The following is a 17,500-nucleotide window of genomic DNA, read 5'->3' as shown; positions in this document are numbered from 1 at the left end:
GCTGAGGAGACTTTGTGCCAGCAAAGCAGCGGGTCCAGATGGAGTATCGCCACGACTGCTGAAGGTCTGTGCATCGGAGCTGGGGGGTCCTCTACAGCGCATCTTCAACCTGAGCCTGGAACAGGGGAGAGTCCCGAGGCTTTGGAAAACATCTTGCATCACCCCAGTCCCAAAGGTATCACGTCCTAGTGAGCTGAATGACTTCCGGCCTGTTGCTCTGACGTCACATGTGATGAAGACCATGGAGAGGCTGCTGCTTCACCACCTGAGGCCACAGGTTCAACACACCCTCGACCCTCTGCAGTTCGCATACCAGGAGAAGGTGGGAGCAGAGGATGCCATCATCTATATGCTACACCGATCCCTCTCCCACTTGGACAGAGGCAGTGGTGCTGTAAGAATTATGTTTCTAGACTTCTCTAGCGCCTTCAACACAATCCAACCTCTGCTCCTTAGGAACAAGCTGACAGAGATGGGAGTAGATTCATACCTGGTGGCATGGATCGTGGACTATCTTAAAGACAGACCTCAGTATGTGCATCTCGGGAACTGCATGTCACAGGGGACTGTACTTTCTCTGGTCCTGTTCAGCCTATATACATCGGACTTCCAATACAACTCGGAGTCCTGCCATGTGCAAAAGTTCACTGACGACACTGCTATTGTGGACTGCATCAGGAGTGGGCAGGAGGAGGAGTATAGGGACCTAATCAAGGACTTCGTTAAATGGTGCGACTCAAACCACCTACACCTGAACACCAGCAAAACCAAGGAGCTGGTGGTGGATTTTAGGAGGCCCAGACCCCTCATGGACCCCGTGATCATCAGAGGTGACTGTGTGCAGAGGGTGCAGACTTATAAATACCTGGGAGTGTAGCTGGATGATAAATTGGACTGGACTGCCAATACTGATGCTCTGTGTAAGAAAGGACAGAGCCGGTTATACTTCCTTAGAAGGCTGGCGTCCTTCAACATCTGCAATAGGATGCTGCAGATGTTCTATCAGATGGTTGTAGCGAGCGCCCTCTTCTACGCGGTGGTGTGCTGGGGAGGCAGCATTAAGAAGAAGGACGCCTCACGCCTGGACAAACTGGTGAGGAAAGCAGGCTCTGTTGTTGGCATGGAGCTGGACAGTTTGACATCTGTGGCGGAGCGACAGGCTCTGAGCAGGCTCCTGTTAATCACGGAGAATCCAGTGCATTCACTAAACAGTATCATCTCCAGACAGAGGAGCAGCTTCAGCGACAGACTGCTGTCACTGTCCTGCTCCATTGACAGACTGAGGAGATCGTTCCTCCCCCAAATTATGCAACTCTTCAATTCCACCCGGGGGGGTAAACATTAACATTATACAAAGTTATTGTCTGTTTTTACCTACATTTTTATTACTCTTTAATTTAATATTGTTTTTTGTATCAGTATGCTGCTGCTGGAGTATGTGAATTTCCCCTTGGGATTAATAAAGTATCTATCTATCTATCTTTATCTATCTTTAAGGGCATTTTGTGTTTCTTTACTGAGTTGTGTGGTTCTTTGTAAAACTCTTGCTTGACAAAGCACTGTTTCCTTCTGGAAAGGGTTGTCTGCATATGAAGTTGGTTCTTTCTGCTTAGGCAAGCTTTGTTATATGTAGAAAAAATTGAAATCTTCACTGTATGGTAGGCTACTTAGCAGGACACTAACAGATTAAGAAACCAGGACTTAGCCCGTGTTGTTGTGTGCAGCGAGAGTCCTTTTAAAATCAGGACCCATTGGTATTTCACAAAATTATTACCATCTGTTCCTAGTAATTTACTGTATGAAGCCTGTAACAGATCAAAATAAATAAATGGTTCTTTCTGGACCCTTAATGTGGATGGGTCTTTTGGGAACCAGTAATGGTTTCCCTATGGCATTGCTCTGAAGAACCACTCTGGCACCTTTATTTTTAAGAGTGTACTCAAAATATTCCTTTATAAAAGGGTTGACTGTGTCCATAAGGGGATGTCCATAGCTGGCAACAATGCTTAGGTATGCTGTGGCATACAATTTAAACTTAAAGTTCATATCAAGATGCCTTATGGGTACCAGTAAAGATTCGCCATACCATTAAACTACCAACTCCAGCCTGTAGTGTTGACACAAGACAGGGTGGGTCCATGGACTCATTTATTTTATAACAAATTGTAATTGTAAAATCACAGAAATGAAGATTCTCAGAGCAGGCAGCATTTATCATATCTTCAATTATCAAATTATGTGCCCACTGTAGGCTCAGCTTCCTGTTCTTAGCTGAATGGAGTGAAACGGTGGGGTTGTCTTCTGTTGTTGTAGCCCATCTTCTTTAACATGCAATGAATCACTTTGAGCTGTTGTTTGAATAATTGTGGCCTTTTTTTATCTTGAACAAGTCTAGCCATTCACCTCTGGCCTCTCTCATTAAAAGGCTATTATGGCCCTCATTGAATGTTGTTTGTATACCATTTCATTCTCAAAACCGTCATGATTGCAGTGTATGAAAATCTGCAGAAGGCAGCTGTTTCCGAGATGCTGGAAGCAGTAGTGACTCAAGTAACATGCATTGGACATTCTGGTGTTTGGCTGAACTGCCTCCTCGCCTCATTTATTGGACAAGAGTCCTCTCTTCATTTCAAAAAATTTGTGCACTTCTCTGATTTTCCAGAAGCATTTATTTAACAGTATTTTTGTAAGAAATGTATGTGTTTTACCTGTTTTGAGCATGTGACTGGATGGGTTGAAATGTGGATGTATGTTGAGAAATTATTTCATTAATGCTTTTATAATTTTTGCTGTGGTTCAGTGTTAGTCACCATAAACACCCATTTTTTCCAGAAAGTTTACCTCGTTATTTATCTGTTCTCCACGAAGACATGAGATAAAACATTTTTCATGTCCATCACTGCAAACTACATGGAATAAGTAAAATATAAAAACAACATAATTTTGTGGTTGAGTAGTCCTTTAATGGCCAGAAAGGCCTCATAAAGTGGTCACAGACTATATGTACGTTTAGCTACCTTCTGAAAAATCTATAACTATTTATATAATAACAGCATAAAGCCAAACAGAAAACTAGAAAATTGTATGCACATTTAAATGGGGGTCACAAATTTTTAGAACTGTCGAAAACTTTTAGTTTACAAGAAGTGAGTTATAAAATAATGATTATATAAATAACAATGATAACAAATTCACAACCTTGGTGGGATGAATGTGATGTTCACATCTTAGAACTAATATATTCTTGAATTTCAAATTTGTACCTTTGGTTTCCATTTAAATGTTGACACAATGAAGACGGTGGTTTGAGTTGTGAATGCTCACTTCTAAGTCAATACATGCATAAAAATACTTTTCAGTTATACAAAACAAGGGGGGCTCCGTCTCCTGCTCGCTTCGCTCGCCTACCCGCGACGTTTTGAACCCGTGCCCGCTGGGCAGCCATAGTTTCAGACGCGTGTTGTAGGAGCTTGCGTTGTTTTGAACTCGTGCTTGCCCTTCTTCTGCGGTTTGAGACGCGCGTTGTAGGCGTATATCCGTCAGTCGAGCTCGTTCGGTTTGAACCCGTGCCTGCTTTGCCTCCGCAGTTTCAGACGGTGGGTCACGTTCGGCGTTTTGTACGATCCCAAGCAGCACATTATTCCTAACTTCACTCCGCAGTAGTACCACGCACAATATGGCGGTGACGCCTGCGCCTTCCGTATTATATCGGGTTTTACCATGCTGTGTAGGCACGTTTGCCTTTCGTACTTTTCCACGCCTTCCGACGCGCGATGTAGGCGCCTGCACCTTCCGGGTCTGCCTCCGCTGTGTGGTGTGGACGTTTAACTGTCGTTGTTTCTGCCTTTATATTCTGTATCTCGGTGTGCATGTGTTTCGTGCCTAGGTTTTTTTGAAGCTGTTGCATTCCAGTTTTCATCATCTGTAACCTGCTCTCCATGTGTTTGGCCCCATTCTTTAACCTCTTTATGACGTTTTACTTTGTTTCCTACTCTGTCTTTTATTTCTGACCTCGCTTTATCCTGCTTGCGGCATGTCAGACGGTTCGTAGTCTCTCCCGTTTCGCTCTGGGGCGGGGGGGGGGGGGCTTTGTGTGGCGCCTGCGCACGTTCGTAATCTCTCCCGTTTCACTCTGGGGAGGGGGGCTTTGTGTGGCGCCTGCGCACTATGTCTCCTGCATCCACGGGCAGGTCCCTGCGTCCATATCTGGTTTACCATTCTCGGTTAGTAATATGGATATAACAAAAAAAGGCAATGGTCAGTGTATAATATTAAAGATACTATAGCCACTTCAAGTGTTTCCTGCAAGAGCAGCTGTGTGAAGCAGATGTGCTGTGATGTTTTAGGCCAGTATTATTTTCATTTTTTAACATAATTCATCAAAAACTATTTTTGTTCACAATGTAGACATGCCAGCTGGGATTTTTTTATTCAGATCGAAATTTGCATTTCCTCATATTGTAGATGACAAACAAGGACTGACCAACAATGTTACATGGCACACAAAGACTAGAATCTATAGATGTATCTGTTGACCATTTAGATAAATAATATGGAATTAGCAAAAAACAAAATATTAAGAGTATTATGCATGGTGTAATGGGGAAGGACCATTGTGGTGACTCCACTCATCTTGACTAAGAACATAAGTTTAATCCAAATGCTTTTATAAATTACAATTTAAACACACAAGTGTGGGATAAATGGGGAGACCATGAACTTCAAAGGTAAATCAATTACAAACAAAAACCCCACTGTCTGCCGTGACCATCCTTCATAGGTAGCTGCCCTGTGGCTCTACTGGAGTGGATGCACAGGTTGCCCACCTTCCCAGTACCACAATAACGTATTCACTTCTCAGTCACTGCTTCTGTTCAGTACAATGCCTGCTGATACCAATGATGATATTAAAATAGTAGTGAGCGTGGAAACAGTATGGGGAGTAAGCTGGTCAAGCAATTTGAAGCTTCGTGGAAAAGAGAGTTTCTAGTCCAGCTCCTATCTCTGGTCAGTACTCCATTAGGCACAACAAAACCACAGCCACTAACTGGGGTTATCCCAGGGTGATTGTGCACCTGCTTATGTTACCTTGTGCTATGTGACTCACCAACCTCTTCTATATAAATTTGTCTCCTGCATAATGAACCTTGGTGGAATATGAAATTGGACTAAATTGAACACAAAAATCCAACTGGCAGGCCTGAACTTTGTTTGCCTGCCTATGTGACTGAGGATTAAGCTCCATAGCAAGAAGAAATTCTTTCTACTCCCAATAAAGCTACAACTATGGAAGGTCCTCTTGACCTAGTGATGGAAATAGATTTAATATTTTTTTCTCCAAAATTAACACCTTAAAGTGTAATTTTTAACCCATCTGTCTCATTGTTACTTGTCCACTTATCTCACCCAGCTGTTTTTTTAAAGATAGTTGTGTATCGAATGCAGTTATAGAGTAACTTGTTAGAGGCCACAACACCTTTGTGGCTAAATCAACAAGAAGATCCTCATTGTGACGGACATTTAGTTAATAGAACAAATTAAAAATGAATGAGTCAGAATAATAACTTATACTGGTTACATACTGGCACCTTATAGCCAAACCAACTGCTTAGATTAACAAAGTAATGACATAGACAGCTGATGGAAAGGATGCTTACCGCAAGTCTCAATGTGACGGCAGCATTTGTCAACTACTCGAGGAACCTGTCTGAAAATGGGGTTAAGGCTCAAACGCTTGCTTTTTTCTGTGACTTTCTTGCTTTCCAGTTCAAAAGGATGAGAGAGTTGCAGAGCCTCCAGTAAACGTGTGTGGCTGTCATCTAATTCTGAAAGACAGTCCACCGATACGCCGCCCTGGAAACGGCACAACAGTGGGAAGTTAATAGTGGCACCGAAACGCCTTGGTATACATTACACATTCTGGCACAATTCAGCTGGTGTGTGAGCAGGATTGGGGTAGGGGGATGCTGGGTTATTGGCAGAAATAGGCACTGTGGTATATACTGATCAGCCACAATATTAAAACCACTGGTCTAATATTGTGTAGGTCTCCCTGACCATCAAGGCTTGGACTCTACAAGACCTCTGAAGCTATCCTGTGGTATTTGGCAACAAGACTTTAGCAGCAGATCCTTTAGGTTCTGTAAGTTGCGAGGTGGGGTCTCCATTGAATCAGACTTGTTTTTCCAGCACATCCCACAGACATTTGATCAGATTGAGATCTAAAGAATTTGAAAACCAAGTCAACACCTTGAACTCTTGATTATGTTCCTCAAACCGTTCCTGAGCAATTTTTACAGTGTGGAAGGGCACATTATCCTGCTCAAAGAGGGAACTATTATCAGGGAATACTATTGCCATGAAGAGGTGTACGTGGTCTGCAACAACCTTTAGGTAGGTGGTACGTGTTAAAGTCACATCCACATGAATGACAGGACACAAGGTTTAACAGCAGAGCATTGCCCAGAGTATCATACAGTCTCCACCTGCTTGCCTACTTCCCATAGTGCATCCCTCTGCCATCTCTTTTCCAGGTAAAACAATGCACAAGCAGCCAAAAGTCCACATGTCCTAAAAGAAAATGTGATTCCTCAGACCAGACCACCTCCGTCTATTGCACCATGGTCGTGTTCTGACACTCACATGCCCATTGTAGGTGCTTTAGTCGAAGGTCAGGGGTCAGCGTGGGCACCTTGACCGGTCTAAGGCTACGCGGCCCCATATGCAGCAAGCTGTGATGCACTGTGTGTTCTCTCATATCCAGCATTATTTTTTTCAACAATGTGTTCTACTGTAATTCTTCTCTGGGGTTCTGTGGGGGGTAGACTTCACTCCTCACACATATCAGTTAGCCTTGGGCGTCCAAGACTCTATCACTAGTTTACTGGCTGTCCATCCTTGGACCACTTTTGGTAGGTACTAACCACTGCATAACCACTGCACAAACCCTGCCATTTTGGGGATGCTTTGACCCAGTCGTCCATTTTTCCTTCTTGCAATGCATCACTTGCTGCCTAATACATCCCACCCCTCGACAGGTGTCACTGTAACAAGATAAACAATGTTATTCACTTCACCTACGTGTTAGTGGTTGTAATGGTGTGGCTAATCGGTGTGTATACTGAATGACTAAAGACTAACATTTCAAGCTTTAGGATCCCAGAACTATAAGAAGAAAGCTATTCTAACCAACATGTACATTTTGGTTTGTTGCAATGTTGTTTGCATTACCCTCCCTTATGAGTATTTATTATTTTAAAACAGGAGGTGTCAGTTCCTGAACTATAAAATGAAAGGATTTTTATGATGCTTATAAAGGAAAATTTCAAAGCCGTTATTCTGATGTCAAAGGAATATCTTACAGTACTCGATGAACAGTGAAAGGACAAAATTAAAGATATTAGTATTTCCCTTCTTTTCATAGAATCAATTTTGTTAAACTTTTGCCAGCTGACTTTAATGGGAGCTACTGTAAGTATTAGATGTTAACTGAGAGGGTGTGAAAGTCCCTGAATGGGACAAAGGGAGGTTAACAAAAATTCTCAAGGACAGTGCACAACAAGCAGCATCTCCCTGTTTGTGTTATACACCCTTATGAATGGCATGTGCTAGCTAAGGAAGGACATATTAAACACAAGAAGGGTTTTCAAAATGCTCAAAGACTGAGGGGCTTTCATCAGTCAGGCTTCCAAAGAAGTTAATGCAGCCTGGGCACTTCTAGCCACTTGTTGAAAGTGGCATCTTCAGTTAAAAACATCAAAAATGTATGTGTTTCTTAATGTAGTCTTTGTTCATCATTTTTGAAAGTTATCTGCTACGTTGGAAGCCCTTGTCCTGCACACCTCCTCAATATTTCCTCCTCGCTGAAAATTGCCTCAGCAGTCTGAGATCTTTTATCAGGTTTTAGCTCACTGGTTCAACAAATTGCAAAAATAGTTCATAGACTGACTCCAGGACTTCCAGGAATGAGGAACAATTGAAGAATGTTGAATCTTTTCAGTTTATGAAATATAGTTAAAAAAAATGTATGACAGAAGTTTAAATATCTGATATGGAATCCAGATTTTGCTTTAAAATCAGGTATTTGACAAAGAAATGGACACGGGAGAAGCTAATTAAGGGTCAGTTTTGCACAAATGTTTCCTCATGTGGATAATTGTGGACCAAGTCTTCTAGTGCTTTTTATAGAACTTCATACCTCAGCTTGATCATATTTTGAGAATGTTAGATAAATTAGTATTAGTGAGCCATGCTGTGCTGAATGGCCTCTTTGCTTCAAAACATGTTTTGCTCTTATCTGTTATATTTCACCATAGCACAGCAAATCCATATTGTATTGATGTAAGGGATCAAGATTGTAGAGTTTGTAACATTTACAGACTGGTTTGAGAGAACACATATGAGGGTCTTTTCAAGTATGATTATACTGCCAATATTATTTTAACAATATTGCACTTATCCATTCACAGTAACTATCCACTTTCTCTACCTGTTTTTCCTGTTTAGTGTTGTAGAGAATAACATTCTGAACCCACTTGATCCAGTCTATCACAGGGTACACTCACACAACTGTCTGTTTTATAGTCACACACACTCATCATCATTTTTGGGACAAGTGAAGACAATGGAGTACCTGGAGAAACATGAAAACTCGACACAGTGACCCAACCAGGATTTAAAGCCAGGTTCTTGGAACTATCAAGTGGAACCATTAACCACAGTGCCTAGTTTAGAAAAGACTTTTCCATGTATTATTTTAATAATATATGAAAATAAGTGATGATTAAGTTAGATGACATACCCTTCTCTGAATCTTTACATCATTTACGTCATTTTCCAACAAAGAAGACAATCCACGGGAATTATAGCATGATACATTGAGTGAGCTGCTCAAAGAAAAAAAATTATTCAGCTTCTGTGTTCTGAATGTCATAACACTGGCTTCCAGGTTCAGGCAATTTCGACGACTTTCTTTCAGTGCATCCTGCTTTTGCTTGTAGATTCGGTCAAATGCAATGACTTCAGAGAGGGGAATGCCAAACACCTGGGGGTGATATCCTGAAAACAAAAATGCATTGTGTTACTCTCTGTAGTTTTTGCTGTAGTTTTTCATCTTATACCATAAAGGCAGGTGCTTTAGTGACATTAAATTGGCCTCATATGAGTTATGGATAGTGGTGTGTGTGACTGTGCTGCCCCAGGCTGTGTATCCCATGTCAGTGGGTCCTGAACGGAGATGAATGGATTTAAAAAATGATGAATGCATGGCTGAATGTCATATTTTAAACACTTTAATACCAGTATTATTGTTAACTGAAAAACTTTTCAAATAGAAATGAACAAAATTGTAGAGCTCAGTTCATCATGGGTGCTTTTGAAAACAGGTCCTTTTTATAAATTCATACATTGTTAACATGCTGTCTATCTGAATTTTGGCCCACTTTAATAAGATATAAGCATTTGGCAGGGACACATACAGTACATAATATGATCTATGCAAATACTTTGTCCAAAATGACCCACAATTTTTTAAAGAGCAAAGTCGCTTTGAGTGAAGGTCATCTAGCCATGAATAAGGATGGCACTAGGGGCTCATCACTCTCTGCCTACTCAACCAACTCCTTTTAGGAGACACTCCTCAAGTGTCAGTATTGGCCCAGGTGTTTGCTGCGTGCTTAGTAAAAGTGCAGGACATTCTGACAGAAGAACTCAAGCACTGATTGGACAGGAGCCGAGTAAAAAATTAAACCAATCACTGAAGAACAAACACTATAGAAAGTGGCCTTTCATGCAAAGTGAAGCCAGTTGCCAATCCTTCATACACTAAAAAATTCAATTTACACGTAAAATGTGCTGAAGTGGAAACAAATGAATTTGGAAAGGCATGACACCATTTGTTAGAGTAGGTGTAGGGTCTGCATATTTCACAAGCTGATCTGCCATATCTTTCATTGTGATACTCAAATATATTGATGGATCTTGTAGTGAGGTATGAATTTGCTTGTAAAAAGCTTAATAATTAACTCCTGTATAAAATAATGGCTATTGCTCTATTGTTAAGCACTCAAACAAACGCACATTTTCAAGAGCACTTTCTCACATTTTCATGTATGACTAAGCAACAGGCAGACTGAGCGAGTAGTTCAGAGTCACATGCTGTGTGTTAATGATGAAGGCTAAATCCTAAGCCTTTGTTATGAGGTGTAACTCATGAGCCAAAAGTCTCCATCGTGTACCACCATCGTGTCTCTTCTGAGAGGGCTGCCTATGAATATTAAACAAGTTGATGCATTAAAGCTAATTAATTTTTTTTTCCTTTATTGTAAGCAAAATGGATGTGACTTACGGGGCTCTGCTTTAAAACTGTACTGTTGTTAGGGTTATTGAGGCAATGCCAGGAATGGTTTAGAGCCAGAAGGCGTTGCTTTCAAATACTAGATTTAGCCTTGTCCCCAGTGTGATGGGAGGCTGGTGTCTCTATTTGGGAATTCTCTGGTCACAAACAGAAACGGACTGTTAAGTGAAGCCATTTGTGCCAACAGTGAAAAGTGTTATGTGATTTTAATTGTGATTGTCTGCCTAAGATAGCTTCTTCCTTACAGTAATGAGGATTGGGAAGGTAGTTGCATTGACCATAGTGCAATATTATTTTTTTGTTGTTTTTTTTTGGTAAACAGAGGGCTATGAAATACAACTCTATTTGCAGGCTGAAAGATTCTTTAATGGTAGCATTCATTATGACTTGCATGAACTGTGTTGGAGATCTGTACCTGCACTGGGCCAAGATGAGACTGATAATTATGGCTCGGTAGCCTGGGTCAACACAGAATTCATTTATTTTGAGGTAAAGTAGCATTGGCAGAGTGATGATAATGGTGCTGATGGTGCTGTATGTGATGACTGGCTTGTTGGAGAAGTACGTGGCTGATCTCTCAGTGTTTCTTTCGGCCTAAACTATTCATTGTAACAGCAATCACATCATTAGATATGCCTGAAGATGGTGGCTACCTGCTCAGATGCTGGCACCTTTCTCTGAGTCCCATAGCATGGAGGAGAAGCACTACAATGCCCCACATGCTCTTGAATGCAGTATTGTGGTGCCTGGATGCATCAGGTGGGAGGCTGCTCTGCCAGCCAATGAAGATCTGTGGCGTAGTGATTACACGCACTGTATTACATAATGTGGCACAGCGTAATAATTTTCCACCCCCAAATTCATTAATATGAAGCCAGATGACCCTGCACCCTACTGGGTAGTCACTATGACCTGGCACATGGAATGACATGATTGCTGTTACATGAATAGTATAGACCATATGAAACAATGAGGGCTCAGCCCGCTACCTTACCAACAAGCCAATCATCACATGCAGTATAACTGACATATTGTCTACCAACGCGGTTTTGCCTGATAATAAATAAATCATGGGTTGACCCAGGCCACCAAGCCACGATGTTTGTCAGTCTAATGTTGGCATCACAGATGACTCGTGTGCTAATGGAATGTTAACAGTTTACACTTAACAAAAGCAGCTTCATTCTCGCCCTTATTGCAACATGAGAGCAGTCAATTGCCCCGACTACAATCAGAAAACACTGCTGCAGATTGCCTTTTTATTTGGTCCTGTAGACTCACACCACAAGGAAACTGAACGTAACACCTCATCAGTTAGTTAATGGCTTTCAGTACAGTGGGCACAACGGAGATGATGCTTACCTGAGATGATTCTGACCTGTTGGCCTGTTCCCTCTGATAGGTGCTTACCAGAAAGCTAACTGTTGTTAAAACTTGGACATGAATGGGTGAAACTCAATTTTGGAAAGGCCTGTCTTTCTAATTCTGGGCCCAATTCAGCACAAAGTTCCAAAGGAATTGGCTCTAGGGAGCCTGAACTGGTTCAGAAGCCAGACATCGTCAGGGGTAAGAAAATCCTGCTACCCCTTAAAAGCTCATTTCCTTCATATATGACCATTTTCATAGTCTTCAGGTGACACCAAGTAAGCTATGATAGATAGATAGATAGATAGATAGATAGATAGATAGATAGATAGATAGATAGATAGATAGATAGATAGATAGATGTTGTGTCTACCATTACACTATGTATAGGCTAAAGGTCACGATATTTACAGCTTTCTGTACGCAGGGAATGAATCATAATCGTGTTTATACTTAATGTAATTATTGACAATAAATGACTGCATTGGCTTCTAATCCTAAGAAATGACAACAGGTAGCCAATGTAAACTCAAGTGACTTATCTGTGCATCTGGAAACTGCCATACAGTACAGTCTGTAGATTATATTCTTCACTTTTAAGGTTTAATATGTTTGTCACATCAACACACATTATAATAATGGCTTGGTGATATCATTTATTATATGCTTGAGTTATCATCTAGCTAGTTTGGCTGCATTTCCCTACTTGATCGAGGTTGTCGTTGTTCTTCAGTCTCATCAAAAGTTGCGTATGGATGGGTCAGAGTTGCTGTAAATAAATGCAGGAGTCCCCGTGGACTATGATGTTTGCTGATGACATTTTGATCTGTAGCGATAGTAAGGAGCAGGTTGAGGAGACCCTGGAGAGGTGGGATATGCTCTAGAGAGGAGAGGAATGAAGGTCAGTAGGAACAAGACAAAATACATGTGTGTAAATGAGAGGGAGGTCAGTGGAATGGTGAGGATGCAGGGAGTAGAGTTGGTGAAGGTGGAGGAGTTCAAATTCTTGGGATCAACAGTACAGAGTAATGGGGATTGTGGAAGAGAGGTGAAAAAGAGAGTGCAGGCAGGGTGGAATGGGTGGAGAAGAGTGTCAGGAGATAATTTGAGACAGATGGGTATCAGTAAGAGTGAAACGGAAGGTCTACAGGATGGTAGTGAGACCAGCTATGTTATATGGGTTAGAGACGGTGGCACTGACCAAAAAGCAGGAGACAGAGATTGTGGTAGCAAAGTTAAAGATGCTAAGATTTGCATTGGGTGTGACGAGGATGAATAGGATTAGAAATGAGGACATTAGAGGGTCAGCTCAATTTGGATGGTTGGGAGACAAAGTCAGAGAGGTGAGATTGTGTTGGTTTGGACATGTGCAGAGGAAAGATGCTGGGTAAATTGGGAGAAAGATGCTAAGGATAGAGCTGCCAGGGAAGAGGAAAGAGGATGGCCTAAGAGAAGGTTTATGGATGTGGTGGGAGAGGACATGCAGGTGATGGGTGTAACAGAGCAAGATGCAGAGGACAGAAAGATATGGAAGAAGATGATCCGCTGTGGCAACTCCTAACGGGAGCAGCTGAAAGAAGAAGAAAAAGCTGTTTGCTAAAAATACATATATTTATTTTAATTTTTGCTCATTTCAATATATCAAAGTCAGTATGTAAAGAGAAATTCACCATGAACACTAGTTACTACTACTTTTGATTTGTCTTGTAGTTGGAAAGCCATTAATACTGCAGTAGCTTAAGTTTGTGTATGAGCAGCAGGAACTGAACTTCACAGCTTTACAGCTTTCTGGGCTCCAGTGGAGTGAGCACCAGTTTGCTATTGTGTTCACAGAGAAAGGGACAATAGGGAGTAAAGGGTGACGTCAATGTTTATTAGGTACTGTTAAGTTTGCCTGTGTCCTACCACTTCTCACCTTCACTCTCATCAGTTTTGTCATAAAAGACACAGATGAAGGAAATAGAGAGTAAAGTAAGCTCAATAAACAAATGGGAGACGAAGAGAGGAGAGAATGACCATAAAATCTGATTCAGAATGAAAAGAAAAGAAAAGGAAAGAGAAGGGAGTATTTGTTCTTTTATTAAACACAGCACCTAGGATCAAGTTAGCCAAAGTGCTTTCTTTTGTTCTGATCTGTTAACCCCCCCACCCCAAACAACAGGAGACTTTCACCAAATTCCTTTTATTTTTTTTTCACATCACGGTTTTCCCCATTCACCTTTCACAGTTTGCACCACAGGAGATCCCTTCATGGTGTATTAGTCATGTGTCCTTCCTGATCCAAGTGTTTCTGAGGGTCAGTTTAAAATTGCCCCCATGACCTGGTGACTGGTTGAGGATTCAACCAAACCTTTTTGTAGTACAAATATCCAGAGAGAGGATATAAGATTAAACTGGTAAGTCAAAAACCGGCAGAATATTTGGTTGGGATTGGTTGGGATATGGAATTATACTGTTCATTTGCCAAATTTTGTAAATAATATTATAATAATTATAAAAAGGATAGCTACCACACCACGCTGCTGCTCCTGTCTTTCTGCCTTACATATAAGAATGCTGTCTTGTTAGAAGTCATAGAGCCTGTGAAGCTTTTATTTGAACATACTGTAGAAGAGCAGCCACACACACACATACACACACACACACACACACACACACACACACACACACATCACACATTTACCCAAGATCCTGTCGAATCAGAGACTCAAGTTCTGATGATGTGCTGCCTCTCTGTGCTTTGACTGCTCTTTGTTTTAAGAAGTTAAATCAGGATTAAAAGGTAAGCTACATCCTTCAGCTACTGGTTGAGTGTTTTGAGTTGGGTGTCAGTGTCTTTGGGCTACCGTTATGCAGCATGATAAAAGAACCTGTTTAGCAGAGATCCTGTGCACTTCACAAAATACAAGCTGCAGTATATAAAATGAAGACTGTCTGACTGACATTCACTATTTTAAATGATAACTAGGACTGTGCCATTAGTCACTGAAAGTCAAACACAACTGGAGCCATTAATAAATACAAGTGCCTGAGTACCTTCCTAGCATCAACTCACGTTACAACCAAATGTTTCCTTCATGCTCTGTGGCCAGGGACGAATGGCAGCAATTAGCACTTTAAAAACAGATCGACAAGTTGTGTGTGGTCTCATTGAGAGTGAATCACAAATCACAGGCTTGAAGAAGACTCCAGCGTGGATTGTCGTCAGCACTTTCTGGAGATGCATTCTCTACAGAAATGGTAATTAAGAACGACATATGTTTTACATTTGTGTGGTAACCATATCGGGACCTTTAGTATTTCCTTTAAAATAATAAACATTTTTTTGTCCCTAATGGCTGTGTCTTTGGCTTTGTGCGTGAAATGTTCACATGAACCTCAGGACATTCCCACAATTCCCCTGTTACCTGCTGGGGCTGGAAGTGAGGAGCTTTTAGAATGGCCGGGTTCTTCTAAAGTGCTTGGCTGAGTAGTTGAGATTGGGGAAGATCTACAGTTTCACTAATGATTTTTGTGAAAGGAGTTCTGCAAGAGTTAAGGATGAGGATGCATTTGTTCATTTTAATTCAAATAGAAGTGAACATCATTCTACAGTATATATCTGATAAGGTATTATAGTAGAATATAGTAGAATAATGCACATATCATACAAGATGTAATGTTTAGATTATATTGTCTATTCAATTACTGTACTTGCTTTGTCTAATTCAGGGTCATAAAGTCTGCAGCCATAAGGTTTGTGGTACAAGCCAATCCTTGACAGGGTGCCAGCCCATCACAGAACATACACACACACCCACAACCACACTCCCTCAAGGTTATCCTCACATGCATGTGTTTGTGATGTGGGAAGAAAACTGGAGTCCCCAGAGAAAGTAGTAGATTCCACAAGGCAGCGGCCAGGCCTGGGATTTTTAGCTAAGTGTCCATGCGCTGTAAAGCAGCAGTGCTAATAACTGCTCTGCCATGCCATGCCAGGTGACATTGCTTCACAATCATTTTTTTAACAATCTGCCTTTTCCACTTCAGGGTCACAGGGAGCCATTGTGATAGCTTTGGGCACACGACTTCATACAGCCATGGACTAGAGGTCCATAAGAATATAGCCATCGATTTTCTTAATGGTCGTAGTAAAGTTTGGAAGAATCAAGTGCAAAAGCAACACTGAACAGCATACATACACCATGACACAACATGCACACATACACTCCACGGGAGTTGGCCTAATGTACAGTATTAGTTTAGGGGTACCTGAAGGAATCACACACACAAAGATAAGGCACAGAAACTGTAACCATGCTGGAAGGCTGGGATTCAAACTTGGCTCTCTGGGGCTGAATGGCGGACATCCCAATTATTGAGCCATTTTACTGCTTGTTACCTATTAGTACAATTCTTGTGCAACCACACAAACATTAAATGTTTTATTGTTAGACTGTAATACTGTAGGTATATTCAGAATGGCACCACTACAGCACTTGTAGAGTTGCCACCACACAGCATCTCCTGAATGAGAAGAGGAGAGCATTCCAATTTAGTGACAAGGAGGTTCTAAAGCTACACGAAGGAAAGGGAGCTTACAGAGCTAAAACAGAAAAACAGGAAGGATGTTTGAAATGGACTGGGCAATTCAGCATGCAATCCAAGTCTCAGGTGTTAGAAGGAAATTTGGACAAAGCTAACCCCCTAAAACAATTTTTAAATAGACCATTCCCAATAGACCAATGTCCATTCCCTGAATACCATCCCTACTGCATTAACAAGTCCTACCACTTCCATTTCAACTGGTATGGCCAATGATGAGTCCGCCTTTGATCATCAGTATGGGCTGTCCATAACTGAAGACCAAGTGTGGAGACAACTGAGGAGGCTAGACACAGGAAAAGCCTTTGGGGCCAGTTCTCAATTTCTTACGGCCTGTGCTGACCAACTTTGTGGTATCTTCTGTCACCTGATCAGTCTGTCACTAAAGCTGCCAAAAGTGGCACTGCTATGGAAAACATCCTGCATCGTTATAATTCCAAAGAAGGCAGATGCCTCTTCATCTAATTACTACAGACCACTTGTCTTTATGTCCCACATAATGAAGACCTTAAAGAGGATGGTCCTGGACTATAGGAGTCCACTTGCGAAAAACCGTTTGGACCCACAGAAGTTTGCCTATTGGACCAAGATTGAAATGGAAGATGCAATTACCTATCTGCTTCATTAGGCTTATTGTCACTTGGAGAAAGCTGGCGGCACTGTGAAGATTGTTTTTTGATTTCTTAAATGCCTTTAATACCACCAAGCTATCCCTGTTAAGTGGTAAACTCAGAGATATGCAAGTGGATGGGCCTGTGATGTCCTGTATAACGGACTGTCCCTCACGCAGACCACAATTTTTAAGACTGTTTCTGATATGGATGCGAGCAACTTTGGAGCACCACAAGGAGCAGTCCTGTCCCCTTTTCAGTTCACCCTGTACACCTTGGACTATAAATATAACACCAGGCTATGTCACTTGCTTAGGCCACCAAAATGACCATGATTCTCATAGCAACATGTTATCAGACTGAGGAAACTTCACGTTCCACAAAGCATGCAGAGAGCACTCAGATACATCACAACAGACACTTAAACTCCTGATCAAACTGTCTGGGACTCATATTCTGTGAGGCAACACCTCAGTCCAATGCTGTACTGCCCAAATGAAATAATTCCTTCTGTATTGCATACAGTTTTTGTGTGCCATGGTAGAACAGTGGTTAGGGCTGCTGCTGCCTCACACAATCAGACACA

General features: G+C 41.5%; 1 protein-coding gene across 2 annotated transcripts in view; it reads right to left on the bottom strand.

Annotated features, from left to right (window-relative positions):
- Positions 1 to 17,500, bottom strand: part of arhgap36 (Rho GTPase activating protein 36) — a 112,596-nt gene that overhangs the window by 22,940 nt on the left and 72,156 nt on the right. For both annotated transcript variants that reach the window (XM_028815549.2, XM_028815550.2), the window contains exons 4-5: positions 8,801 to 9,057; positions 5,658 to 5,853 (exon numbers count right to left, since the gene is read on the bottom strand). In XM_028815549.2, the coding sequence (XP_028671382.1) occupies positions 5,658 to 5,853; positions 8,801 to 9,057 (453 nt within the window). The remainder of the gene's footprint in view (positions 1 to 5,657; positions 5,854 to 8,800; positions 9,058 to 17,500) is intronic.

This window comes from Erpetoichthys calabaricus, chromosome 12 (assembly GCF_900747795.2).
Source record: "Erpetoichthys calabaricus chromosome 12, fErpCal1.3, whole genome shotgun sequence".
Lineage (NCBI taxonomy): Eukaryota > Metazoa > Chordata > Cladistia > Polypteriformes > Polypteridae > Erpetoichthys > Erpetoichthys calabaricus.
The sequence above is the reverse complement of the archived record's forward strand: the minus strand, read 5'-3'. Positions and strand labels throughout refer to the sequence as shown.